The sequence below is a fragment of the Hyperolius riggenbachi genome, chromosome 10 (assembly GCF_040937935.1).
Source record: "Hyperolius riggenbachi isolate aHypRig1 chromosome 10, aHypRig1.pri, whole genome shotgun sequence".
Lineage (NCBI taxonomy): Eukaryota > Metazoa > Chordata > Amphibia > Anura > Hyperoliidae > Hyperolius > Hyperolius riggenbachi.
In genome coordinates, this window is record NC_090655.1 from 28,347,609 (window position 1) to 28,375,210 (window position 27,602).

Consider the following 27,602-nt stretch of genomic DNA (forward strand, 5'->3'; position numbering starts at 1 on the left):
GTGCGCGGCGGTACGGCGGCCAAATTGCGAAAGAGCGCCGAGACGACGAAACCCTCGACGCTATGTATAAATGTTTGTAGTGTAGTGCATTTATACATTACCTGTCCGGTATCAGCCTCCACGTGGTTTCCTTCCATCTCGCTGGGTTATGCATACACGCCGGCGGCGCATAACGTCTGACGCTGTGCACCGCTAGCGTGTATGCGGCTGTTACACGGCAAGATGGACGGACACCGTGCGAAAGCTGCTACAGGACAGGTAATGTATACTGTAAATGCACACACTACACACATTTATACATTTTGGGGGCAGCAGCGGGGCGGACGCGGCGGCTCGGCCGATTCCCTGATGATTTCATGCTGAAATCGGACGGGAATCGGCCTGTAGTGTATGGGCAGATTCGACTAGAGACACATTTATCTCTAATCAGATTCGATTAGAGATAAATTTGTCTCTTGGTCGAATCTGTCCATAATCGTTCTAATGTATGGCCACCTTAAGACTACAGAATTATATTCATCAGCATTATCTTCTGTACTGCACTTCCTGAATAATACTGCATTGGATTCAACTTCTGTGTCTTATTGAAGAGTTAAACTTCCTGTGGATTTCACTATCTCAGCAAGCTGCCATACTGTCTGCACAGACTGGGTCTAAGGAGGTATGTCACTGCATAAGTCGGTGTTTGCAACAGAACAGGTACCAAACCACGTGGTCCCAAATTCCAACATCAACGCTACTAGTAATCGCTATGTTATCTTGTCACTTGCTATATCTAGTTGTATACATTTATATAAGGTAGCTGAATATTGCATTCTAAGGGCTGGATTCACTAAAGAGTGATAACTCAGTTATCACATTGAAAGGCTTTGCACGTGCTATGTATCATTATCACGTGCTATGTATCATCATCACGTGCTAAATATCATTGTCACGTGCTAAGTATCATAATTACGTGCTATGTATCATAATCACGTGCTAAGTATCATTGTCATGTGCTAAGTATCATAATTACGTGCTAAGTATCATAATCACGTGCTAGGTATCATTGTCACGTGCTAAGTATCATTGTCATGTGCTAAGTATCATAATCACGTGCTAAGTTTCATAATCACGTGCTAAGTATTATTGTCACGTGCTATGTATCATTATCACGTGCTAAGTATCATTATCACGTGCTAAGTATCATAATCATGTGCTATGTATCATTATCACGTGCTAAGTATTATTATCACGTGAAGTCACTGCAGATCATGCAAACGGAATGTAGATCATGAATTATAACTGTATACAGTACATAAAGCGACGTGCGTTAAACTTTGCAAGCGCCGTATTGCATTAACGCACATGTAAGCACCATTGCTGATTTCATTACCAAACTATCTTCTGATCGTGCAAAGTGGCGTAGTTTTCAATGGCATTCCGCACTTTGCGCATGAATTTTCAATGGCATTCCGCACTTTGTGCATGAAGTGTAACGTCATTCGCGCGATAAAACTTAACACGCGGATGGTGGAAACTGTTCACGCGCACAATGTTTTACATGCGCGTTTGCACGTGCAAAGCCTTTACACGTAATAACTGAGTTATCACGCTTTATTGAATCGAGCCCATTGTGTACGTGAACATTTTCCACCATTTGTGTGTAAAGTTTTATCACGCAAATGGCGTTACGCTTCACGCGCTAAGTGCGGAATGCTATTGAAAACTACGGCGCGTCGCACGATCAGAAGATAGAGTTTGGAAATGGAATCGGCAATGGTGCTTACAATTAACATGTGCGCTAATGTAATACGGCGCACACAAAGTTTAACGTGCGTCGCTTTATGTACTGTATACAGTAATAATTCATGATCTACATTCTGTTTGCGTGATCTGCAGTGACTTCACGTGATAATGATACTTAGCACAAGATTATGATACTTAGCACATGATAATGATACTTAGCATGTGATAATAATGCTTTGCATGTGATAATGATACTTAGCACGCGATAATAATACTTAGCACGTGATAATAATACTTAGCATGTGATAATGATACTTAGCACGTGATAATGATGCTTAGCACGTGATAATAATACTTAGCATGTGATAATGATACTTAGCACGTGATAATGATGCTTAGCACGTGATAATGATGCTTAGCACATGATAATGATACTTAGCACATGATATCACGTGCAAAGCAGCTTATCACTGTCGTGCTAAATGTTAGCACGCTTTTGTGAATCGAGCCCATATTGTTTTATTGTATTATCCTGTTTTGCAGTTTTACCTTTTCCCTGGTAGTTCCAGTGCTACGATCTGTGCTCATTTTACTATAATATATACAATATAACAATAATCCAAACATTTGTATAGCGCTTTTCTCCCGTCGGACTCAAAGCGCTCAAGAGTGCAGGCACTGAGACATGCTCAAGAGGCCACCCCGAAGTGTTAGGGAGTCTTGCCTTGAACTGCTTACCGAATAGGTACTGACCCTGGTCTCCCATGTCAAAGGTGGTGCCCTTAACCAGTACACTATCCAGCCACTACTGTACTAACAAACCTCAGCTCCTATTCGTGTGTCAAAAATAGATATTCATTGGGCTTGATTCACAAAGCGGTGCTAACAGTTAGCACGCTGGTGAAAAGCCCTTTATCATGCCTAAACTCAGTTTAGGCATGATAAGTTTAGGTGTGCTAAGTTTAGGTGTGATAAGTTTAGGCATGTTAAGTTTAGGTGTGATAAGTTTAGGCATGATAAGTTTAAGCACCAACTGCGTTAGCACCGTAGTGCACAGCTGATCAAAAGTTTTGCACTAGCAAAGTCTGGTGCACTTCGCATAGAGTTTAATGGCACTGCTTTGCGTGCGGGACTTTGCACGCTATCTACACTTATCTAAACTTAGCATGCCTAAACTTATCACACCTAAACTTATCACACCTAAACTTATCACGCCTAAACTGGCTTTTCACCAGAGTGGTGCAATGGTTATCACGCCTAAAGTCTCTAACTGGGTTAGCACCGCTTTGTGAATCGAGCCCATTGACTGAAAAGTGAACATTTAGAATCACTACACATGTTCTACAATGTCAACATGAATGACCACAATTGTTCAGCTCCACCCACTGCTCATCCTTCACATGCATAAAACACAACAGGCTGTAGATAAAAACCTTGTGCTCGATTCACAAAGCGGTGCTAACTCAGTTAGAGACTTTAGGCATGATAACCATTGCACCACGCTGGTGAAAAGCTAGTTTAGGCGTGATAAGTTTAAGTGTGATAAGTTTAGGTGTGATAAGTTTAGGCATAATGGGCTCGATTCACAAAGCGGTGATAACCCAGTTATCACGCCTAAAAGACTTTAGGCGTGATGACCTTTTCACCACTGAGTTATCACCGCTTTTTCCTGCTCTTCGCGCGAAGTTACCGCGCGAACGCGCGTTCGCGCGTTCGCGCGTGAGAGCGCGCGCAAAGTCCCATAGGGCTAAATGGGAGCTTCGCGCGAAGCGGGGACGCTGCGCGCGCACGCGCGCGGTTGCGCGCGCAAAACTTTGCGCGCGGCAACTTCGCGCGAGTTTCTACTTATCATGCCTAAAGTGACTTTAGGCGTGATAAGGGCCTTTTCACCACGGTGCTAACACTTTGCACCGCTTGGTGAATCGAGCCCCATACGTTTAGATAAGTTTAGATCGCTTGCAAAGTCCCGCACGCAAAGCAGCGCCATTAAACTTTATGCGAAGTACACCAGACTTTGCTAGCACAAAACTTTTGATCAGCTTTGCACTGCGGTGCTAACCCAGTTGGCGCTTAAACTTATCACGCCTAAACTTATCACGCCTAAAGTTATCATGCCTAAACTTATCACACCTAAACTTATCATGCCTAAACTGAGTTTAGGCATGATAAAGGGCTTTTCACCAGCGTGCTAACTGTTAGCACCGCTTTGTGAATCAGGCCCCTTGTCTCTACAGTAATTACACCTAAAAATTCACCTGAAATTATCACTGCTTTAAATGATAGTGAGCATCTCTAAGGCATACATCTAATAAAGGCACCCATTGAAAAGGGCTCAGGAAACAGCTGATAGTAGAACATCAGTTAAAATAGTAAAATATCAGCAATATTTGCAGATATTTTATTATGACCTAACCCTACTCACACCTTTACCGATGCCTAACCCTAAGACCCCCTGGTGTTGCCTGTCTAACCGTAAGACTCCCCTGGTGGTGCCTAACCTTAACTCCCTCCCCCAAATGCCTGACACTAAGCCCCCCCCCCTACTCCCAACACTAAAGACCCCTCCCTGCCGACATCTAATGCTAAAGACACTCTACCTTGCTGATGCATGGCTCTATTCTCCCTGGCCACTATTTTATTGGGGCTCCCCAGTGCCCACTATCAGGTTTTTTTCCTCAGTAGGATGCATCTCGCCCTCTTTTCAACTGTTACATTTCAATGGGCCTCAACTCTACAAAATCTGGTTAGATTAGATTGGCCAATTGGCGTGAACGAGGCGGGATCCCCAGGACCACTCCACGCCAACTAGCGTGCAGTCCTGGGGCGGGGTTTTGCAGAAGATCATGTGCGCCGATGCGCGCGCATCCCTGCTTGAATGGCTCAGCTCTGTCATCAGTCTCCCAGCAGCAATCGCCGCTAGGAGACTGTTCGATGGTGAAACCACCGTGTATTTACAATGTACAGCACTGCAGCACTATCTAAGGTAGCGCTGTACTGGGGACAGCCGTGTGACACGGCTGTCCCCCTGGGTGGCAGAGAAGCAATCAGCTTTCATTGGCTGAAGCCTATGACAGCCGATCGCGCTGAATGGCTAGTAGGGGGAGGAACTGAGGATTAAAAAATATTTTTTAAAAATTGCTACATTTATTGAAAAAATAAACAAATCATTATTTTTTATAAAATAAATTAACATTGGGGGAGCAATCACAGCCCACCAACAGAAAGCTCTGTTGGTGGGCAGAAAAGGGGGGGGGATCACTTGTGTGTTGAGTTGTACGGCCATGCAGAGAGCCCTTAAAGCTGCAGTGGCCTAATTTGAAAAAATAGCCTTGTCACTAGGGGGTTTAAGCCCATGGTCCTTAAGTGGTTAAAACATTTTTTCATGTGCTGCAGATTACTTACGAGGTAGTGAAGGATATGGTGAAGGACGGGACTGGGTCTGGAGGGCAATGGACCGCTGCAGTATCCACAGTGAGGGAAAACAAGCTGTCTGCCTCTGCCTCTTCAGTATTGTACCACAGCGCCACCTGAAACATGGAGAATACGCACATATATACAATACAAATGCAAGCACAACAACACTAAACCCAGTTATTTAGTCATGAAATGGCTGTGGTCAATTATGTTATCTATAACCAGACTCTGCCCAGTGCCCACTGCTTGCACTACAAGCTGCAATCACTTTAGGTTGTCATGTTCCAAGAGACTTAAGTCTGTGACCACACCCTTTCAGTCTCCACAGCAGGATGATGCAATCCAAGTAGCAGCTCCTCCCACAGGGCCTGAAACTGCTCAAAAACGGCAAGTTCTAAAATATTTTTCACAATTTTTTTTTTTAAATTGAGCTAAATAATATTAAACCATTAAACCATATTATTATTAAACCAGCACCTTGAAATGGGCTTCAGGCTTCTCTATTTTTGTCTGGTGAATCAGTAATGATAAACACAGAGGAGAGGAGTTATTCTATAAAGTTTACACATGTGGAGTCATGTGCCATTTTACCATTTTTCCTTTACATTTTTAAATATATATTTTTTTCAAAACAAGGTCTTTTTGAGAAAAAAAATTCTCACCATTCTCCTTAATATATGAAGCAGTTTTGGTGACGATATCATGTATGTGGGCTTTGCTATTAACCGTTAGAGTCATCACAAAATTACACGTAATTATGCAAAATTACGGATGGGTTACCTGAGATCAATTTAATTTCTAGATCGTTATTATGTGTGGCTGTAAATGTGAAATTTTACCTGAAATTTTTTTTGTAATTAGCAGATTATGATTATTCATCTCTAGAATTCTTTTCTATCTTTCTACCTTACATAACCCCCTAGCTTGTGCCAGCCTTTTACCACCTCCCCTTTATGGCTTATGCTAAGGCCAACACTTTAAATACAGCCGCTACAGACTTTTTGTGAAACTGTCACAATGGGGCATGACGGGGTGCTTCCGTAAACTAATCCAAAAGGTCAAAGAGGACATAGAGTAGTAGTGAAAGCCAGAATCATCATTTAATGTTCATAAAAATCTCTCGATCAACAGTGAAACAGGAAGCCTAGCTTCAAAGATTCATACAAACATTATCTGATCAGAGACAAGAGTAAAAATGTTGAGAAAGGCTGCTCACCTTTTGATGATAAATAATTAACTCTAAACTACTTCCTAAAGTTTTTTCAAGCTGAAGCTAATATGAACCTTTTCCATAACCCAAAAAACCTAGCTTAAAGAGGAACTCCAGTGAAAATAATGTAATTTAAAAAGTGCTTCATTTTTACAACAATTATGTATAAATGATTTAGTCAGTGTTTGCCCATTGTAAAATCTTTTAAATCCCCGATTTATATTCTGACATTTATCACATGGTGACATGGTGACATTTTTACTGCTGGCAGGTGATGTCAGTAAAAGTAGCTGCTGCTTGCTTTTTTGGCAGTTGGAAACAGCTGTAAACAGCTACCGTCTTTCCCTTAAAATAAGACATCCCCTAAAAATAAGACCTATCTTATATTTCAAGCATGCTTGAAATATAAGACATCCCCCGAAAATAAGACCTAGTGGCAGAGTTCCCCCCATGCTCACCCGCTCACTCAAACGCTTTACCTAATCATCTCTCGCTCCTGGCCCCCACCTTAAAGTCTGGATCCCCCTGCAGTTTATGCTGGCATAGCGGTGCGCACATCAGCAGAGACTTGTGGCGAAAGCAGCTACGGTAATGTATCCAGTAACAGCGCTGCCCTATACAGGAAGTGACCTCTGTTTACTTCCTGTTGGCGCTGTTACTGGATACATTACCGTAGCTGCTTTCGCCGCAAGTCTCTGCTGATGTGCGCACCGCTATGCCGGCATAAACTGCAGGGGGATCCAGACTTTAGGTAAGATGAGCAGCTCAGCAAACATAAGGGGGCTCTGACTATATACACTGGCTATACAGGGGGGTCTGACTATATATACTAAAGGGGATCTGGCTACCCCCACAAAATATAAGACCTCTCTGAAAATAAGCCCTACCACATATTTTGAAGGTAAAATTAATATAAGACAGTGTCTTATTTTCGGGGAAATATGGTATTTCCCACAATGCAATGAGGTTCACAGACAGGAAACTGCCAGGACCATGGTCCTGACATCACACATGTGGGAGGGGTTTCACCACAATATCAGCCATACAGAGCCCCCTGATGATCCGTTTGAGAAAAGGTAAAGATTTCTCACAAGAAAGGGGGTATCAGCTACTGATTGGGATGAAGTTCAATTCTTGGTTACGGTTTCTCTTTTTTGTGTAATTTTTGTAATTACAATTGTAATGAAACAATCGTAAACTAGTAACTAGTTTCCAGAAATTTTGCATAATTATGACCAAAAACTAAATTGCCGTAGTTACTAACATTTTCGTAACAACAAGTATTTTTCGGGACACATTTTGCTTTACATCAAAATATAAGTAACAAAAAAATTAAACACAAAATTGCGAGTTAACACAAAATTATGACACAAAATTACAAATGATGAAATTAGGATTATGAATGGTCTGATAATTATGAATTATAATGTTGTGTCCAAATTACAAATTTCGTGTCATAATTATGAAAACACAAAGTTTTATTTCATCTCTATTTAAAAGCTAAAGCTATCCATGAGCTGTAAAAATGTTGATACAAGGTCCATGAAAAGCATGTTTTAGGACAACCAAAATACATTGACATTTAAATCACCTTTTACCAGTCTAGGAAAAGCCATAGAATGCCCCACACATTAGTCTGCATATTACCTGTATATAGGCACAGCCGCCCCGAGACGCCTCCAGTGTACATGTGCTCGGGATATGGGAGAGCCCCCTTTTCTGCACCTCTGTCAGTTTCCCTGGATCCACCTCCACAGTTTCATTGAAGCCTTGGTCATCAGTGATTGTAATAACAGGGGTAACTCCTGGAGTGAACGTGTGACTTCCATAGGCAGATAGTGCCTGGAGACCAACGACCGTGTCCTAATGGGCCATAGGAAAAAGTTAAGATTGTACTCGGGGATGGGCTCATAAATTCAATATTAAAGAGACACTGAAGCAAAAAAAATATATATGATATAATGAATTGGTTGTGTACTATGAATAATTACTAGAAGATTAGCAGCAAAGAAAATATTCTCATATTTTTATTTTCCAGTATATAGTGTTTTTTCTAACATTGCATCATTCTATAATATGTGCAGATTACACAACACTCAGCATTCAAAATGATTCTTTCAGAGCAGTCTGTGAACTAATGACCTCTCCTCTGGCAGAGCAAAAGAAAACACTTGAGATAATAAAAGTCAGAAGACAGCCCTCTCCATGACTTTGAAAGTCGTAGAGCTTAATGGCTTTTTTGCATAGAGATAACAACTGGAGTTTCTTAACTCTTCCTGTACTGGAAACAATTAGACTGATGTATCTGATCTTAATGTTTTATTTCTTAGCCGTACTACACATACAAATCATAATATCATATTTTTTTTTTCGCTTCAGTGTCTCTTTAAAGGACCATATCATATAGGAAAAGGAGAACAGAAAATGTCTGGCACTGTAGATTTAATGCGTGACAGCAGGTGTACAAAAATATTGCATACAACGCATACAAGGACAATGTCCGTGGAAGTGATGGTACTTATCGTGCTCTTGCTGAAGGTGGGGAGGCAACTGTGGGCGCCAGTGGATGCACGGCTCTACAGCCGTTTCGCAATGGGGTAAGCCTTGCTTCTTCGGAGGCTTCTCGTGCACGAGAAGCCTCCGAAGAAGCAAGGCTTACCCCATTGCGAAACGGCTGTAGAGCCGTGCACCCACTGGCGCCCACAGTTGCCTCCCCACCTTCAGCAAGAGCACGATAAGTACCATCACTTCCACGGACATTGTCCTTGTATGCGTTGTATGCAATATTTTTGTACACCTGCTGTCACGCATTAAAGCTACAGTGCCAGACATTTTCTGTTCTCCTTTTCCTATATGATATGGTCACAATGTTTGAATTCCCCATGTCGTGAGCACGTAGCTTCTGCTGAAGTTTGCTACACTGCCTTTCAGCGAGATTTTTCCATCTGCAATTCACACTGAGTGCCTACCTACCCTCTCCATAGTCTCTCTTTAAAGGACCACTATAGCAAAAATCTTAAAATTTAGAAAATACATACAAATAAGGTGTGCGTTTCTTCCAGAGTAAAATGAGCCATAAATTGCTTTTCTATGATGTTGCTGTCACTTACGGAAGGTAGTGGAAATGTGACAGAACCGACAGGTCTTGGGCTGGCCCATCTCCTCATGGGAAAGAGGGGGGGGGGCGGTGTCTTCAGGGTTTTCTTTCTATTTGAAAGCACTTAGTGACTAGCATGGCTCATTTTACTCTGGAAGAAATATACTTTTTTATATGTAGTAATAGTCAAGTCGATGCAAATAACTTCGAGTTGATGCAAATGTTCATGCAAATGTATGCAGCTTGAAAATGAACCAATCAAATTTTACCTGAGCAGGATTTGATGGGTTCATTTTCAAGCTGCGTAAATTTGCATAAAAATTTGCATACATTTGCATCAAAGTTATTTGCATCTACTTGACTATCACTATTTGTATGTGTTTACATGTATGCTAAATTGTAACATTTTTCAAGGCATCTGAACCAAAACAGAGACTGTGGTGATCAGATGTACAGTACATATAACCGAAATGAATGTTTGTGGCAGCGGATATCATTGTTTCAGTATATATTACTGCTATGGTATATAACCGCTACATTTTATCGGCACAACCAAATTGTGTAGGTTGTGCCTAGAGTAATATTATATTAGCAAAATAACATTAAAAGTATACCTACACCCTAATTACCTTGCGCTAATGTTACCTGGCTTGAGCAAAATTATATTTAGCATGGCATGAAAAAAGAAGCAGTACTTGTATCATTTATGACGTTCACCCTAAATGCAGCAAAATCATTCCTCTACTGCAACTGGTGTAGTTGTCTCTATCAACTATCAGGTACACTAATCATTTTCCCTTATAACAGATATAACCATTCTTTTTGCTTCACATTCAGCCTTTGTTTCTCTAAAAAAACAAAAACATAAAAATGCCGAAGAGACTTACCAAGGAAAAGCACCAAAAAGTCTCAAGATTGTGTGCATCAAATAGCGGCACCATGAAATTTAGCAATGGTAGATAGCAGAATAACACTCTTTATACCAGAAAGGGATTCAAGATATTTTTTTAGTAGGGCTAGTATTATATGTAGTGATGGTCAAGTAGATGCAATTAACTTCGAGTAGATGCAAATTTATGCAAAATTTTATGAAAATGTATGCAGCTTGAAAATGAACCAATCAAATCTTGCTGAGGTAAAATTTGATTGGTTAATTTACAAGCTGCATACATTTGCATACACTTTGCATAAATTTGCATCAACACAAAGTTATTTGCATATACTTGACCATCACTAATTATAGGTACCTATGTTTATCTCATCATGTCACAAAACACTTCTGGTAAGCTTTAAGAAACAGCATTACCTGAGTGCTAAACCATCCTCCCGAGGCAGTTTGGTGTTTAGTTAACCAGTTGACTATGGGCACAGCTGCCCCAAGATCCTCCTGAGATGGGGTCTGTTGAGATGTGTATGCCAGAAGGCAACGTGCAGAGATTTCCACTTCTATTGATGTTACTGGTGTAGCCTGTGGATCGGGGGGCACAGCACCATTTGTCCAATATTTTTCATTATCTGACAAAGACAAATTGTAGGCAGTACGTCAATAAGCCTGTTTTTATTTAAAAAGCATGACTAGGCCCGACTTCTCTTAGGCGTTCTGTTAATCCCTGGATGCCGGATCAGCTGGGCCCCACATCCACCTGGTTTCAAGCTTGTTGGATGAGCACCTCTACCCCATTTGATATATGCTCCAGACAGTAGGCCACAGTCCCCTGGAGCACCACTTGAGCTTCCACTAGCTGAATTGATTTAACTACTGTTTGTGTCTTAGTGACCACTGCTCTACCACAGCACGCTGAATGACTGATGCATTACCGTGACGGGCTGAGTGACCACTGCTCTACCACAGCAGGATGAATGACCGCTGCATTGCTGGGGCAAGCTTAGTGACCACAGCTCTACCACAGCAGGATGAGTGACCGCTGCATTGCTGGGGCAAGCTGAATGAACATTGCTCTGCCACAGCAGGCTGAGTGACTGCTGCATTGCTTTGGCAAGCTGAAAGAACATTGCTCTGCCACAGCAGGCTGAGTGACTGCTGCATTGCTTTGGCAAGCTGAAAGAACATTGCTCTGCCACAGCAGGCTGAGTAACTGCTGCATTGCTTTGGCAAGCTGAATGAAAATTGCTCTGCCACAGCAGGCTGAGTGACTGCTGCATTGCTTTGGCAAGCTGAATGAACATTGCTCTGCCACAGCAGGCTGAGTGACCACTGTTCTGCCACAGCAGGCTGAGTGACCTCTGTATTGCTGTGACAGGCTGAGTAACCACTGCTCTGTCACAGGCTGTGTGACTGGTTTGCCATAGAAGACTGAGTGACCACTGCTCTACTATGACAGACTGAATGAGTGCTGTAAGCAAATGAATGACCAAATTGTGGGTTTTGGCAGGTTATGTGATCAAGACTTTCCCCCTAAGGCTTTTACCATTAGTAAAACTCCTCTCCACTCTGGCTACTTTATACAATCACTGTGAAGCCCGGCCATCTGATATACCTGTCTTTATAGCCACTGTGTCTAATTGCTCCAGTAGTTGCTGCCTTTGGTCTGTGTCACCAGTCAGCGTGAAGGTGTGGGCACACAATGCCTTGGCGTAGGTGCTAGTTTCTGGTTCCAGGCACTTCTCCAAGCATATCTTCGCTTTGTTTATTACATCATCCTGAGAAGATAGAGACGCAGTGAACATATGGGCCAACATGGAACCACTTGCATAAGGGTGCACAATATATATATATAAATAATAATGTATAAAACAACAGAGGATATCTGGTTTCTGACTTCTTGGGCTTCTTCTTCTTTGTTGCTCTACACTAAGCAGAACTTAGTCTTGAAGAAAACTTGAGTCTTAAAGGATACCCAAACTGAAATGTGACATAATGAGATAGACATGTGTGTGTACAGTGCCTAGCACACAAATAACTATGCTGTGTTCCTTTTTTTCTTTCTCTACCTGAAAGAATTAAATATAAGGTATGCAAGTGGCTGACTCAGTCCTGACTCAGACAGGAAGTGACTACAGTGTGACCCTCACTGATAAGAAATTCCAACTATAAAACACTTTCCTAGCAGAAAATGGCTTCTGAGAGCAAGAAAGAGGTAAAAAAGGGGAATTTCTTATCAGTGGGGGTCACACTGTAGTCACGTCCTGTCTGAGTCAGGACTGAGTCAGCCACTTACATACCTGATATTTAACTCTTTCAGGCAGAGAAAGAAAAAAAGGAACACAGCATAGTTATGTGTGTGCTAGGCACTGTACATGCACGTCTATCTCATTATGTCACATTTCAGTTCGGGTATCCTTTAAAGAAAACCTGTAACGAGAAAAACCTCCCCTGGGGGGTACTCACCTCGGGTGGCGGAAGCCTCCAGATCCTATTGAGGCTTCCCCCGTCCTCCGGTGGCCCACGGCGGGCGGAGATGAAACTCCCCGAACAGCGGGGATGTAAATATTTACCTTCCCGGTTCCAGCGCAGGCGCAGTATCGGCTCTCCGCCTCAGAGACAGGCGAAAATAATAGATCGCTGTCGGGCCGCTCTACTGTGCAGGTGCAAGTCTCCTGTGCCTGCGCAGTAGAGAGGACCTGGCTGAGATCGGCTATTTTCGCCTATCTCTGCGCGGAGAGCCGCAACAGGGCCCCCGCTGGAGCCAAGAAAGGTAAATAAATCAGCGCTTGTCAGGGAAGGATTCCGGGACACTTCGGGGGAGCCAGCACTGGATTGACTACAGAACAGCGGAGGAGGAAGCCTCATTGGGACCCTAAGGCTTCCCCCTCCCGAGGTGAGTACCCCGTAGGGGAACTTTTTTTGTTACAGGTTCTCTTTAAGGGCGAAAAGCACTTTAGAAATGTCACTGTATTGTTTATACTGTAGATATCTGAGACTGATTGTGAATAGTTTGATCTGCTGCCCTTGCTAGCTTTGTATTGTTCCTTACACTACCAACCATTGATCACCCATAAAAAGTTTTGTTGACATTTTGATATATGAGATGAGGTTGCTGATCTCGTGCAGCGTTCAGAAGTACTCGGGTACAGATGAGCGCATCTGTACTGTGCATGGGCGAGCCCTGACGTACAGGCATGCAGTATGGATGTGTTTGTCTTCAGGATGTGAGTATAGCGCCATTGAAAGCAGCATCTGAAAGAAGGCTGCATGTGCAGTGCTGAAAACCTAAAAGAATGAGCAGCTTTCACTGGAGACAGCGCAGGCATGACGGAATGGAGCAAGAACCAGGAAAGCTTTATGGTATCCAGACCCTTCCCTCTACATAGGTATGTATAAAAAAATGTCTGCTTCAGATGTCCTTTAGATATAAGACAATATATCCGTGGGAGGACTGTTTCCTTTCCAGGGGCATAGATATACATCTCCCGCCGCGATCGCCGCTGTGCGCACTCCCACACGCATTCTCATCGCTGCCTGTAGATAGATCAGTGACAGGCAACACAGGTTCCATTTGCCGATCTAAGTGTGATCAGCGACCACCGGCATCAATGAGATGCTGTGGTCATTGTGTGGTCATTGTCAAACTGAAAGTAAAAACATACACACATTATTTCCTTTTAGCGTACACACAGGGAGATAAAGTGTGTGTGTGTGTGTGTGTGTGGGGGGGGGGGGGGACATCTTATGGCCAAATAGTAAAAATACACCCTACACACATTACACCGAAAAAAAAAAAAAAAACATAAAATACCCCATAAATAAACTCCTTACCTCCTTTCCCATAGTTATCAAAATAAAACACTGGTATAAAAAATAAATAGGGACATTTTAAAAAAAGTACATAGTTACCTTAGGGACTAAATTTTTTAATATGTCATGAGTTTATATAATTGTTATTTTTGCAAATAAGGGCTTGTAATTAGTGACGGTCGCAAAACGGAAAAAATACACCTTTACTTCCAAATAAAATAATGTCACCATACATTGTACTGGGGACATATTTTAAATGTTGTAATAACTGGGACAAATGGGCAAATAAAATGTGTGGGTTTTATCCACAGTAGCATTTTTTATTTTAAAACTATTATGGCCGAAAACTATAATAATGAAGAGAGAAATTATGAATTTTTCATTTTTTTTTCTTATTACTCCTGTTAAAACGTATTTAGACAAAAATAATTCCTAGCAAAACGTACCACCCAAAGAAAGCCTAATTGGTGGAAAAAAAATGATGTATAGATCATTTTGGCGTCATAAGTAGTGATAAAGTTATTGGCGAACCCCTCACTGGAGAAGTGGTTAACAGGTTTGCATCAAGTGTATAGACCAAAAACAATAGGCCAGTTACAAAAAACCTTCTTCAGGAAATACTTACTTACTAATACACACATTTATCTGTGCGTAGTGGCAGATACTTACATATTGCGGATCTCCTTTTTCTAAAAATGCCTGGAGAACATACGCCGTAAGTGACGTGCTACTATCTTGTCCGCCCTAATAACAAGAGGAAACAAATTACTGTCACACTCAGGTAAAAATAAAGATAACTTATCAGCATCAACCCTCACACCTCCTTATTGTCTATAAATGTTTCCTACCTGGCTAAGGGCCGAACCACACTTTCAAATTGCTGTAATGCCTTTTACAGAAGTGCATGCAGTGGTGTAGCAATAGGGGACGCAGAGGTTGTGACCAGACTGAGGTCCTTGGATCAGAGGAACCTAATAGGGGACTTCACTTAAAGAGAAACTCCGACCAAGAATTGAACTTTATCCCAATCAGTAGCTGATACCCCCTTTTACATGAGAAATCTATTCCTTTTCACAAACAGACCATCAGGGGGCACTGTATGGCTGATATTGTGGTGAAACCACTCCCACAAAGAAATTCTGAGTACGTACTATTGGCAGTTTCCTGTCTGTGAACCCTGTTGCATTGTGGGAAATAGCTGTTCACAGCTGTTTCCAACTGCCAAAACACCAAGCAGCAGCTACATCACTTGTCAACAGTAAAAATGTCACCATGTAATAAATGTCAGAATGTAAATCAGGGATTTAAAATATTTTACAATGGGCAAACACTGACTAAATCATTTATACATAATTATTGTAAAAATGAAGCACTTTTTTTTATTACCGTATATACTCAGCTATAAGTCGAGAAATTTAGGACTGACTCAAAGTATAAAAGTGTGTGGGGGGGGGGGGACTTATATACGAGTAGTCCTAAATTTCCCAACTTATAGCCAATATACCAGTGTCTTTTTAACTCCCCCCTCCCTCCCACCCACCATCATCCAGAGGGAGCCGTCTGTATCAATTTCCTACTTGCGCGGTTTAAACCTGTGCAAAGCGATTTCCGCGTCAGAAGCCGTCACCCCCATCAGCGTGCGCTGTGTCCTCTCTTCTCCCTTCACTCGCGCTGACCTCCGTGCTGTAGCGTAGCTCCGCCTCCCGATGTCAGAAGACGGAAGCTATGCTAAAGCACAGAGGTCAGCGCGAGTGAAGAGAGAAGAGAGAAAGCAGCACACGTGATGGTGGTGATGGCTTCTGCTGCGGGAATCACTTTGCACGGGATTAAACAGCGCAAGTAGGAAATGGATACAGACGGCTCCTTTTGGATGATGGTGGGTGGGAGGGAGGAGGGAATTATAAACACACCAGATTACACAGCACAAGTAGGAAATTGATACAGACGGCTCCCTTTGGGTGATGGTGGGTGGGTGGGTGGGAGGGAGGGGGAAATTACAGGCAGCAAGTGTTTGGGTGATGGTGGGAGGGAGGGGTGAAATGGAGACAGGGCCTCCCTATGGGTGATGGTGGGTGGGAGAGAGGGGGGAATTACAGGCAGCATGGGTATGGGGGAGTTGCAGGCAGCATGCATTTGGGATATGGAGTTACAGGCAGAAGGTTAATGACTGAATGTGTGCTTGAAGAGTTATTGGCTGTACTTGGGGGCCAGGAGGGTATAATGACTACAATGTTGTATGAAATTCATCCTTTTACCCATCCTGATCCTCGAATGCAGCCATTAACTTTGCTGGATAGACTTATACCTGAGTAATTGAAAAATTCCAGCTTATGAGGGTCAAATATTGGGGTCGACTTATACACGGGGTCGACTTGTATCCGGGTATATACGGTACATTATTTTCACTGGAGTTCCTCTTTAACCGCAGCATTAGCTCTTCAACTGCGCTATGCTGGTAATGATCACTTCTATCGATGCTTTGCATAGTGGAAATCATAAAAGGACCACTATCTCAAAAAAGTAGGCAGTGAAATCTGACAGAACCGACAGGTTTTGGACCAGTCCATCTCCTCATGGAGGATTCTCAGGGTTTTCTTTGTTTTCAACAGCATTTCCTGAACAGCAGTTGCAAAGTCTAACTGACAGGATAGTGTGCAAGTGAGTAGGGAGGCTGGCTGGTAACTTACTATTTTGGCAGTTAAACTGCTGTTCAGGAAATGCTGTTGAAACAAAGAAAGTCCTGAAAATCCCCATGAGAAGATGGACTGACCCAAAACCTGTCAGTTCTGTCAGACTTTTTTCATGATAGTGGTCCTTTAATAAACTGTTTCCCTCATCTGCTTCCACCTCTCATACTGTGGATGTTTTTGGCTGGTTTGGTTACGCCATATGAATTGTTATGCATGCTTGGGGGGCCCAATGTAAAACTTGCACTGGGGCCCAAAGTTTTTTTAGCTATGCCACTAAGTGCATGGCAATTGTGTTGCTCTCATTTGCAGTTCTGTCTCTACTCAAGGACAGCGATAGGGACATGGTGTTGTCTAAAAATGGATGCACCCATGTGTTCTTGGGATGCACTGCTGTGCTGCACATCAGTGTAACCACCAGGCAGCGCTGTCTATGCACTGTCTGATGTCCCTGCATATCACACACTAATTCACATTGCTGAAATCTGTTGAGGAGAAATGTCAAAATGTGCCCAGGCCCTAATATCCAACATCATGCCTGTATACAGGGCCAGGTTTCTGGAAAGGCCGCAAAGGCCTTGGCCTTGTGCGGCTGCAACCCTAGGGGGCACCTGAAAATGAAAGGGGGATTGCTACATATGAAAGAGGAGGCTGGAAATGGGGAGAAACACAGGGAAAGAGGAATTGGATGTCCAAGGTAGCTGTTTATGAAAGAGAGGGGCTGCTGTACATGGATGATACACTGAAGAGGGGTCTGCACATGAAATGGGAGGGGCTGCTGTACATGGATGATACACATGGAAGAGGGGGCTGCACATGGAATGGGTGGGGCTGCAGTACATGGATGATACACATGGAAGAGGGGCTGCACATGGAATGGGAGGGGCTGCTGTACATGGATGATACACTGAAGAGGGGGCTGCACATGAAATGGGAGGGGCTGCTGTACATGGATGATACACATGTAAGAGGGGGCTGCACATGGAATGGGTGGGGCTGCAGTACATGGATGATACACATGGAAGAGGGGGCAGCACGTGGAATGGGAGGGGCTGCAGTACATGGATGTTACACATGGAAGAGGGGGCTGCACATGGAATGTAAGGGGCTGCAGTACATGGATGATACACATGGAAGATGGGGCTGCACATGGAATGGGAGGGGGCTGCTGTACATGGATGATACACATGAAAGAGGGGACTGCACATGGAATGGGAGGGGCTGCAGTACATGGATGTTACACATGGAAGAGGGGGCTGCACATGGAATGGGAGGGGCTGCAGTACATGGATGATACACATGGAAGAGGGGGCTGCACATGGAATGGGAGGGGCTGCTGTACATGGATGATACACATGAAAGAGGGGACTGCACATGGAATGGGTGGGGCTGCAGTACATAGATGATACACATGGAAGAGGGGGCTGCACATGGAATGGGAGGGGCTGCAGTACATGGATGATACACATGGAAGAGGGGGCTGCACATGGAATGGGAGGAGCTGCTGTACATGGATGTTACACATGGTAGAGGAGGCTGCACATGGAATGGGAGGGGGCTGCTGTACATGGATGATGCACATGGTAGAGGAGGCTGCACATGGAATGGGAGGGGGCTGCAGTACATGGATAATACACATGGAAGAGGGGGCAGCATATGGAATGGGAGGGGCTGCTGTGCATGGATGGTACACATGGAAGAGGGGGCTGCACCTGGAATGGGAGGGGCTGCTGTACATGGGTGATACACATGGAAGAGGGGGCTGCACATGGAATGGAAGGGGCTGCAGCACATGGATGATACACATGGAAGAGGGGGCTGCACATGGAATGGGAGGAGCTGCAGTACATGGATGTTACACATGGAAGAGGGGGCTGCACATGGAATGGGAGGGGCTGCTGTACATGAATGTTACACATGGAAGAGGGGGCTGCACATGGAATGGGAGGAGCTGCAGTACATGGATGTTACACATGGAAGAGGGGGCTGCACATGGAATGGGAGGGGCGCTGCTGTACATGGATGATACACATGGAATGGGAGGGGCTGCTGTACATGGATGATACACATGGAAGAGGGGGCTGCACATGGAATGGGAGGGGCTGCTGTACATGAATGTTACACATGGAAGAGGGGGCTGCACATGGAGTGGGAGGGGGCTGCTGTACATGAATGTTACACATGGAAGAGGGGGCTGCACATGGAATGGGAGGGGCGCTGCTGTACATGGATGATACACATGGTAGAGGGGGCTGCACATGGAATGGGAGGGGGCTGCAGTACACGAATGTTACACATGGAAGAGGGGGCTGCACATGGAATGGGGGGGGGGGGCTGCTGTACATGAAAGCGGAGTCACAACATACTGTACTTGGCCTATGGGCACAAAAAATATAAATTCGGCCCTGCCTGTAAATCATCTCTGCTTTGGTCATAGCAGCTACTACTGGAGCAGCCTTCTTGCACAGGGGCATTTCTAGCATTTTTGTCACTCCAGACAGGAAGTCCTGTGTCACCTCCCCACCCCCACTTAAGAAAAAAAAAAAAAACACTACACACTAGAGAATATAAACCATGTGCCGTATAGAGTGGATGCATAATACAGAGAGTCTCTGAGATACAAACAACCGACTGTTCCTGTTGCATTTTGTTGCACACCCTGTTCCTGCACTACCCAAGCTTAGTGTGTAAATGCAGAGTATAGAGCAGCAGAAGCCGAGCTCTCACCTCTCCTCTGGAATCCAGTGCTGTGCTTCTGCCTGTCTGCTTACCACTCGCCCTAGTGCCCAGCATCTCCTACCTCATGTAGCGTGATTACACTCTGCATGACGAGAGCCAGTACTAGAGAGACAGGATGGTCACACAGGCAAAGCCCTGGACTCCAGAGGCATGGTTAGAGCACAGCTACTGCTGCGCTATACTCTGCCTTTACACACTGGAATGGGGGAGCGCAGGAGGGGGACAGGAACAGATAGTGGGACAAGGGGACAGAGGGATGCAAAAAGAGGGACAGAAGGAGGCACAGTGGGACAGAGGGAGGCACAGTGGGATGCACACAGAGCCATATCATCCACAAGGCAACTTAAGGCAGGTGCCTAGGGCCCAGAGAGGATCTAGGGACCCGATTTATGCTAACCTCCAACAAATCTTGACAAAAAAGCTAGGTGGCCATCAAGTGTGGCCCCAAAGTCGTTGCTTGCCTAGGGCACCACTTCCCTTTAATCCATCTCTGGACGCACAGTGGGGCAGAGGTGGCACGGGGGGGGACTATAGGTGGCACAGGAGATAGGAGCACAGGAGGATAGAGGGACACACGGGGCAGAGGTGGCACAGGGGGACTGAAGGTGGCACAAGGAGACAGAGAGAGGCACAAGGGGACAGAACAAGGTACAAAAACTGTTGGGTGTGGCTTTGTTTGGGGGCATGGCTTAGTTCAGGGGATGGGGCTTAATCAGGGGCATGGCGCCCCCAGGACTAATGGCACTCCAGGCAGTGGCCTGTGTAATGCCTATGCCTAAAAACACCTTTGTTTTTGCATAGAAATGTAATTGCCAGTTTAATTTGTAAGCACCAAACCGTGTGAATTTAGCTTGCATATAGACGTTTTCTGTTATTATAAATGAACCTTTTAAAACAGCAAAGCCTGGCCAGTTTATGGGAATGAAAGTACAAATATTAACCCTATAAGTCAATTATACTTTTCAAAATGGTTGTTCTGAGAACCGATACTAGTGTGGATAGGCAAAGTAAACAACTACCATGGCATGGGGAGATGATCAGTGGGATACTATTGTTCTGAGTTGCTGCCAATCACTAGCAGCTTGGAATTCATGCAAATCAACATCTGCTTTTCGTAGGCTCGATTCTTGGCTGCAGAGGCGTATCTAGAGGGGTGCAGGCATGGCTTGTGCCATGGACGCCACAGCACAATTTCACTGTTTAAATTGCCATAGGCGCTATTTTACCCAGAAACACCCCTGCCTAGCTGCATGCATTTCACAACAAACATTGGCACCACGTCCAAAGATTTGTGGACATAGATTGTTTGTCACTAGTGGCATAGAACATGTAAATGCTGCAGAAACGGTGCAGCCCCCCTACCTGAAGGTCTGTGTGATACAGGAAGCCCACATTTTGGAAGCATCCGTCTTCCTGTTGCAAGCTCGCCAACCAAGCCAAACCATCAACAACGTGCTTGTCGTCCACATATATATACCTCTCACACTTCACCAGATTGAAAACTACCAATGCTGTAAGCCTGGATCAATGCATGAAAAAGAAAGATTGTTATTTTTTTTTTTTTTTTGCTTTTTTTTGCTTTTTTTTGTAACATTGTTTATCAGGGATGAGCAGAAACTACGCCAGTGCGAATCTACGCATCGTAGTTCGCATCTACGCATAGTAGTTCATAGGCGAAGTTTCAAAACTACGCTTACGATTTTAGACGCAGCGAAGTACCGCTACGCGTAGTTTACGCCCACTATGAGTAGTTAACATGTGTATTGCGTAGTGAACTACGAATGCGGTACTCGCGTCTATTTTTCCGCATGCGATTTTATACATACAAATTTACGCATTGGAAAGGGGAATGTACGCATAGAAGGGTTTCCAATGTATGCATTTATAAAGAAATTAATGCGTACAATTTTCTGCATACGGGCATAAGTATCCGCATACACTACGCTTCGCACTACGCGTAATTGCGTATTTTAACGCGTATTCTACGAAATGCATACGAAGCGAATATTTGTTTTCAAAGCCGTAGTTTGGCGAAGCGTAATTGCGTAAAACTACGCGTATTTCCAGCGTAGCGAAGTTGGCTGACTACGACCATCCCTGTGGTTTATATTTGCTTCAAGCAGTATAGACAAAGACATGTACATCAACAATTCTGGTGTGAGCCAACACATGAACAAGCTTAAAGTTGACATACAGATGACAATCCATGGATAACAGGTCTGACTTAGTTCAAAAATCCTAATAAGTGTATTCACAGCAAATATTCCAAGATATAACAAGGATTTAGTAGTTGATGGTCACCTGTTTTCACTATAATTTTCCCAAGGACCTCATATCTTGACGTACCTTGCCTTGATCAAGATTTGTTATAGTTTTACATAAAACGACATAAGATTCCAGAGCCGGGACAAGGTCCTCCAGCACCCAAGGCTGAGACACCAAAGTGCGCCCCTCCATGCCTCCCACCCCAGCCGTCACACCGTAACACACTGATTGCTATTAGAGTAAGAGGTACCCCAGGGCCCCCAACCCCCCAACACCTTAATCCACTGGTTCCCAACCTTTTTGGAGTCGTGACACATCAAACCAAACGTTCAGATCTCCGTGACACGTAGACTAAATGCATGTAATGAGAGACAGCGTTTCCCCACTAAATGCACATAAGAGACAGCGTTTCACCAGTAAATGCACGTAATGACAGACAGCTTTTTACCAGTAAATGCACATAATAAGAGACAGCTTTTCACCAGTAAATGCACATAATAAGAGACCTCTTTTCACCAGTAAATGCACATAATAAGAGACAGCTTTTCACCAGTAAATGCACATAATGACAAACAGCCAGTTGTCCCCAGTATATGTAGCCAGGGATATATGTGCCCAGTATATGTAGCCAGGGTTATATGTGCCCAGTATATGTAGCCAGAGGTATGTGCCCAGTATATGTAGCCAGGGGAATATGTGCCCAGTATATGTAGCCAGGGGTATATGTGCCCAGTATATGTAGCCAGGGGTATATGTGCCCAGTATATGTAGGCAGGGGTATATGTGCCCAGAATATGTAGCCAGGGATATATGTCCCCAGTAAATGTAGGCAGGTGTATATGTCCCCGGTATATGTCCCCAGTATATGTAGCCAGGGGTATATGTGCCCAGTATATGTAGGCAGGGGTATATGTCCCCAGTATATGTAGCCAGGGTGTATATGTGCCCAGTATATGTAGTCAGGAGTATATGTAGGCAGGGGTATATGTGCCCAGTATATGTAGCCAGGGATATATGTGTCCAGTATATGTAGCCAGGGGTATATGTCCCCAGTATATGTAGGCAGGTGTATATGTCCCCGGTATATGTCCCCAGTATATATAGCCAGGGATATATGTGCCCAGTATATGTAGCCAGGTGCTCCCCTCCAGGAGGAGAGAGCGAGGGAAGGAGAGCGGCTCTCCCTCCCTCGCTCTCGCCTCCGGAACGAAGTGCGGTGGCTGGCAGAGGGGCGGAACTTACCTTCCGTGTCTACGTCTGGTCTCGTCGCCGGCGCGGGATGATTTGCCACTACTCTGGCCTGATCCAGACCAGAGCAGCGGCTGCAGAACCAGAACTTCCGGCCGGCGCTTGGAGCGACACGGAAGGTAATTCCCGCCTGCTGCCAAGCGCCGCCACACACACAGTATCGGAGGGGAGAGCGAGGGAGGCAGAGCACCCTAAGGTGAGAGAAGGGGGGGAGATGGCTCGCTTCTCCGCCACTGCCCACAGCTCTTCCTCCACTGTGCTGCTCCCCTCCGAGAGAGCCGCGACACATACCCGAAGCTGCCGCGGCACATGTATGTGTCGCGGCACATGGGTTGGGAACCACTGCCTTAATCTCTAGTTATCTGGCTGGCAGCCACAGCCATGGATCATCTTTTCTTATTTCTCCCTGCTTCAAACACAATAGAAGTATGATAACTGAGTGAGTTGTGCGCCCCTCCTACACTGCGCCCTGAGGCTGGAGCCTCTCTCGCCTCTGCCTTGGCCCTGCCCCCTCCTACACTGCGCCCTGAGGATGGAGCCTCTCTCGCCTCTGCCTCAGCCCTGCCCCCTCCTACACTGCGCCCTGAGGCTGGAGCCTCTCTCGCCTCTGCCTCAGCCCTGCCCCTCCTACACTGCGCCCTGAGGCTGGAGCCTCTCTCGCCTCTGCCTTGGCCCTGCCCCCTCCTACACTGCGCCCTGAGGCTGGAGCCTCTCTCGCCTCTGCCTCAGCCCTGTCCCTCCTACGCTGCGCCCAGAGGCTGGAGCCTCTCCGCCTCTGCCTTGGCCCGGGCCTGTAAGATTGCCCATGTGCTCCCAGTTCCTGGCAAAGAGTTATTACCTGCATTGGGTACTACAAGTTTCTATTAGAAGCTGTGTGGAATCATAGTGTTTTATATTCACATTTAAAGCAAACGTGAAGTGAAAATAAACTTATGATATAATGAATTGTATGTGTAGTAAAGCTAAGAAATAGAACATTAGTAACAGCAGTAGCAGCAGCAGAAGTAGTAGTAAAAGAACAGAGCCTCATATTTTTTTCCAGTACAGGAAGAGTTAAAAAAAAAACTTCAGTTATCTATGCAAAAGAGCTTCTCTGAGCTATTGGACCCACTGAGTTGAATGCAGTCCTGTTTTCGGGAAGCACTTATTCACCCACGAAACAGTGAGAGACAGCTTGAGATCAGGTTTTACTGCAGGAAAGTTCAAAGGCTGATTACTTCTACTTTGTTTTATAGCTTAAAAGACAGAGTGTGGTTTTAAAACTGCAACTGTGACAGTATGGTGCAATGTTATACAAAAAGCTATGTAACTAAAAATACAAATATGAGACTTTTTTTTTTACTAATGTTCTATTCATTATCCATACCACACATACAATTCATTATATCATATGCCAAATTCCCTGATGTATGGCCACCTTTAGTCAGACTGTAGCATGATCCTCACTGATAAGACATAAGTAATTAAGCCATAAACTTCTTTCCTTGCTGAGAATAGCTTCCGAGTGCAGGGAATAGATAAAAAAATGATTGGTTGATATATTTTAGCTTCTGGGACACTGGAGACTGTATCAGCATATGAGACAATACAACATTAAAGTGGATCCAAGATAAACTTTTAATCATTGCATAATAGTGTTCCTTATATATAGTTTATAGGGCATTCCTCGAGCCAAATACTTTTTTTTTATGTTTTAGTACCATAATTCCCTATAAACAAAACAAGCCTCGCCCACAGCTCCTCCAGCGCCAAGGCACTCTGAGACCCATGTAGCAAGAGCTATCTGGGCAGGAGGAGGTTACTAGCCAGAGATTACAAGGGCTGAGGGGAGGAGAGAGGAGGAGAGGGGAGTGAAGTTTTCACAGGCTGAGGGGTGGAGATGCAGCAGCTTGCCTGTGTGTAATGATCACAAACAGAACATGGCTGCCCTAATTGTATCACAGGAAGAAATTATCATATACTGTTGAAGCTGTTTGCAGCTAGATTTGCTGTGTAAACTATCTAAACTTTAGATACTGTTAGAATAATGTTGCTATTTTTGCAGATAATGTTGCTATTTTTGCAGATGATACAAAATTGTGCAGAATCATCAACTCTCAGGAAGATAGTGTCATATTGCAACAGGATGTGGATAGGATGGCTATATGGGCACATACATGGCAGATGAAATTCAATGTTGACAAATGTAAAGTCATGCATTTTGGTCGTACTAATGGTCTAGCACCATACAAAATAATGGGATACAGTTGGGGACATCAAACTTGGAGAAGGACTTAGGAGTACTCATTGACAACAAGTTAAATAATCGTACTCAATGCCAAGCCGCTGTAGCTAAAGCTAACAAAATTTTGGGATGCATTAAAAGGGAAATAAAAACTCGAGATGCTAGCATAATATTGCCCCTGTTTATCTCTCTAGTAAGGCCACATCTGGAATATGGAATTCAGTTCTGGGCACCACATTACAAAAAAGAAATTGCAGTTTTAGAGCAGGTGCAGATACGAGCAACAAAATTGATACGTGGGATGGAAGGTCTCACTTATCAAGAAAGGTTAGATAAACTGGGTTTATTTAGTCTAGAGAAAAGACGCCTTAGAGAGGATCTAATTAACATGTATAAATACATCAGAGGGCAATATAATAGCTTGGCGGATGAGCTTTTTGTCCCTAGGCCTTCTCTAAGGACTAGAGGACATGATCTGTGCATGCAGGAAAAACGTTTTAGCCATTTATTTAGGAAAGGGTTCTTTACAGTAAGAGTGATTAAGATGTGGAATGCATTGCTACAGGAAGTCGTTATAGCAAACTCTATACCTGCATTTAAAGGGGGCTTAGATTCTTTCCTTGCGTTGAAAGACATCCATGGCTACAATTACTAGGTAATGCCTAATGTTGATCCAGGGATTTTATCTGATTGCCATCTGGAGTCGGGAAGGAATTTTTCCCTTTTGGGGCTAATTGGACCATGCCGTGTAAGGGTTTTTTCGCCTTCCTCTGGATCCACAGGGATATGTGGGGGACGGACAGGGCCGCCATCAGAAATTTTGGGGCCCCTCACAAATCATCAGTCCGGGCCCCCCCCCCCCAAACTGAGAAATGTGCGTAGCCATTACATGTTGGCAGAGCTAGTTGGAGGCTTGCTGTCCACAAATTAATCACGAATAACCACGGTGGATACTCGTGATTCAAGTTAGCTCTAATTGCCACAGCTGGGCGGCTAGATGCGGCGGGGTTAATTACCCAGACCGCCGCTCTCCGCCCAGCGTTTCAACGAGGTGCAAGTTTCCGAATGGACGCGTTGCAAGCCTCGATATCGAGCACTTCCTCCTTCAAGCCGGAAGGAGGAAGTGCTCCATCATTTTTTTAGAACCTCCCAGTTTTATTTTCTGTTTAAAAAAACTAAAAAAGTAGGTTTAATGCTATTGTCTCATATGGTAATGATTCAGCGTTTCCCATAGTCTCGCAGTTAGCAATCATGTGACCCCCAACAAGACAAATTCAGCAATCATGAGGCCCCCAACAAGACAAATTCAGCAATCATGAGGCCCCAACAAATCATGAGGTCCCCAACAAATCATGAGGCCCCCAACAAGACAAATTCAGCAATCTTGAGGCAATGAGGCTCCCAACAAATCATGAGGCCCCCAACAAGTAAAAATTCAATCATTAGGCCCCCAACAAGACAAATTCAGCAGACATGAGGCACATAAATAGACAGCATTTCACATAAATAGGCATAATGCCCCCTTATTATGGTAGACACCTCTCACCTGGATTCTGACAGGGACCCCCAGGTTAGGTAGTGAGTGACATGGAGCCCTTTTAGGTAGTGAGTGAGTGACAGGGAGCCCCTTTAGGGAGTGAGTGAGTGACAGGGAGCCCCTTTAGCTAGTGAGCGAGTGACAGGGAGCCCCTTTAGGGAGTGAGTGAGTGACAGGGAGCCCCTTTAGGGAGTGAGTGAGTGACAGGGAGCCCCTTTAGGGAGTGAGTGAGTGACAGGGAGCCCCTTTAGCTAGTGAGTGAGTGACAGGGAGGCCCTTTAGGGAGTGAGTGAGTGAGTGAGTGAGTGAGTGACAGGGAGCCCCTTTAGGGAGTGAGTGAGTGACAGGGAGCCCCTTCAGCTAGTGAGTGAGTGACAGGGAGAACCTTTAGCTGGTGAGTGAGTGACAGGGAGCCCCTTTAGCTAGTGAGTGAGTGACAGGGAGCCCCTTTAGGGAGTGAGTGAGTGTGACAGGGGGCCCATTTAGCTAGTGAGTGACAGGGAGCCCCTTTAGCTAGTGAGTGAGTGACAGGGAGGCCCTTTAGCTAGTGAGTGAGTGACAGGGAGGCCCTTTAGCTAGTGAGTGAGTGACAGGGAGGCCCTTTAGCTAGTGAGTGAGTGACAGGGAGGCCCTTTAGCTAGTGAGTGAGTGACAGGGAGCCCCTTTATCTAGTGAGTGAGTGACAGGGAGGCCCTTTAGCTAGTGAGTGAGTGACAGGGAGGCCCTTTAGCTAGTGAGTGAGTGACAGGGAGGCCCT

The 27,602-nt window shown here is 44.6% G+C and overlaps 1 protein-coding gene across 1 annotated transcript in view; it reads right to left on the reverse strand.

Moving 5' to 3' along the window:
• Positions 1-27,602, reverse strand: part of LOC137533913 (alpha-2-macroglobulin-like protein 1) — a 65,135-nt gene that overhangs the window by 14,858 nt on the left and 22,675 nt on the right. Inside the window, exons 9-14 of the mRNA XM_068255223.1 lie at positions 20,934-21,090; positions 14,815-14,889; positions 11,948-12,110; positions 10,756-10,964; positions 8,000-8,215; positions 5,131-5,255 (exon numbers count right to left, since the gene is read on the reverse strand). Coding sequence (XP_068111324.1) covers positions 5,131-5,255; positions 8,000-8,215; positions 10,756-10,964; positions 11,948-12,110; positions 14,815-14,889; positions 20,934-21,090 — 945 coding nt within the window. The remainder of the gene's footprint in view (positions 1-5,130; positions 5,256-7,999; positions 8,216-10,755; positions 10,965-11,947; positions 12,111-14,814; positions 14,890-20,933; positions 21,091-27,602) is intronic.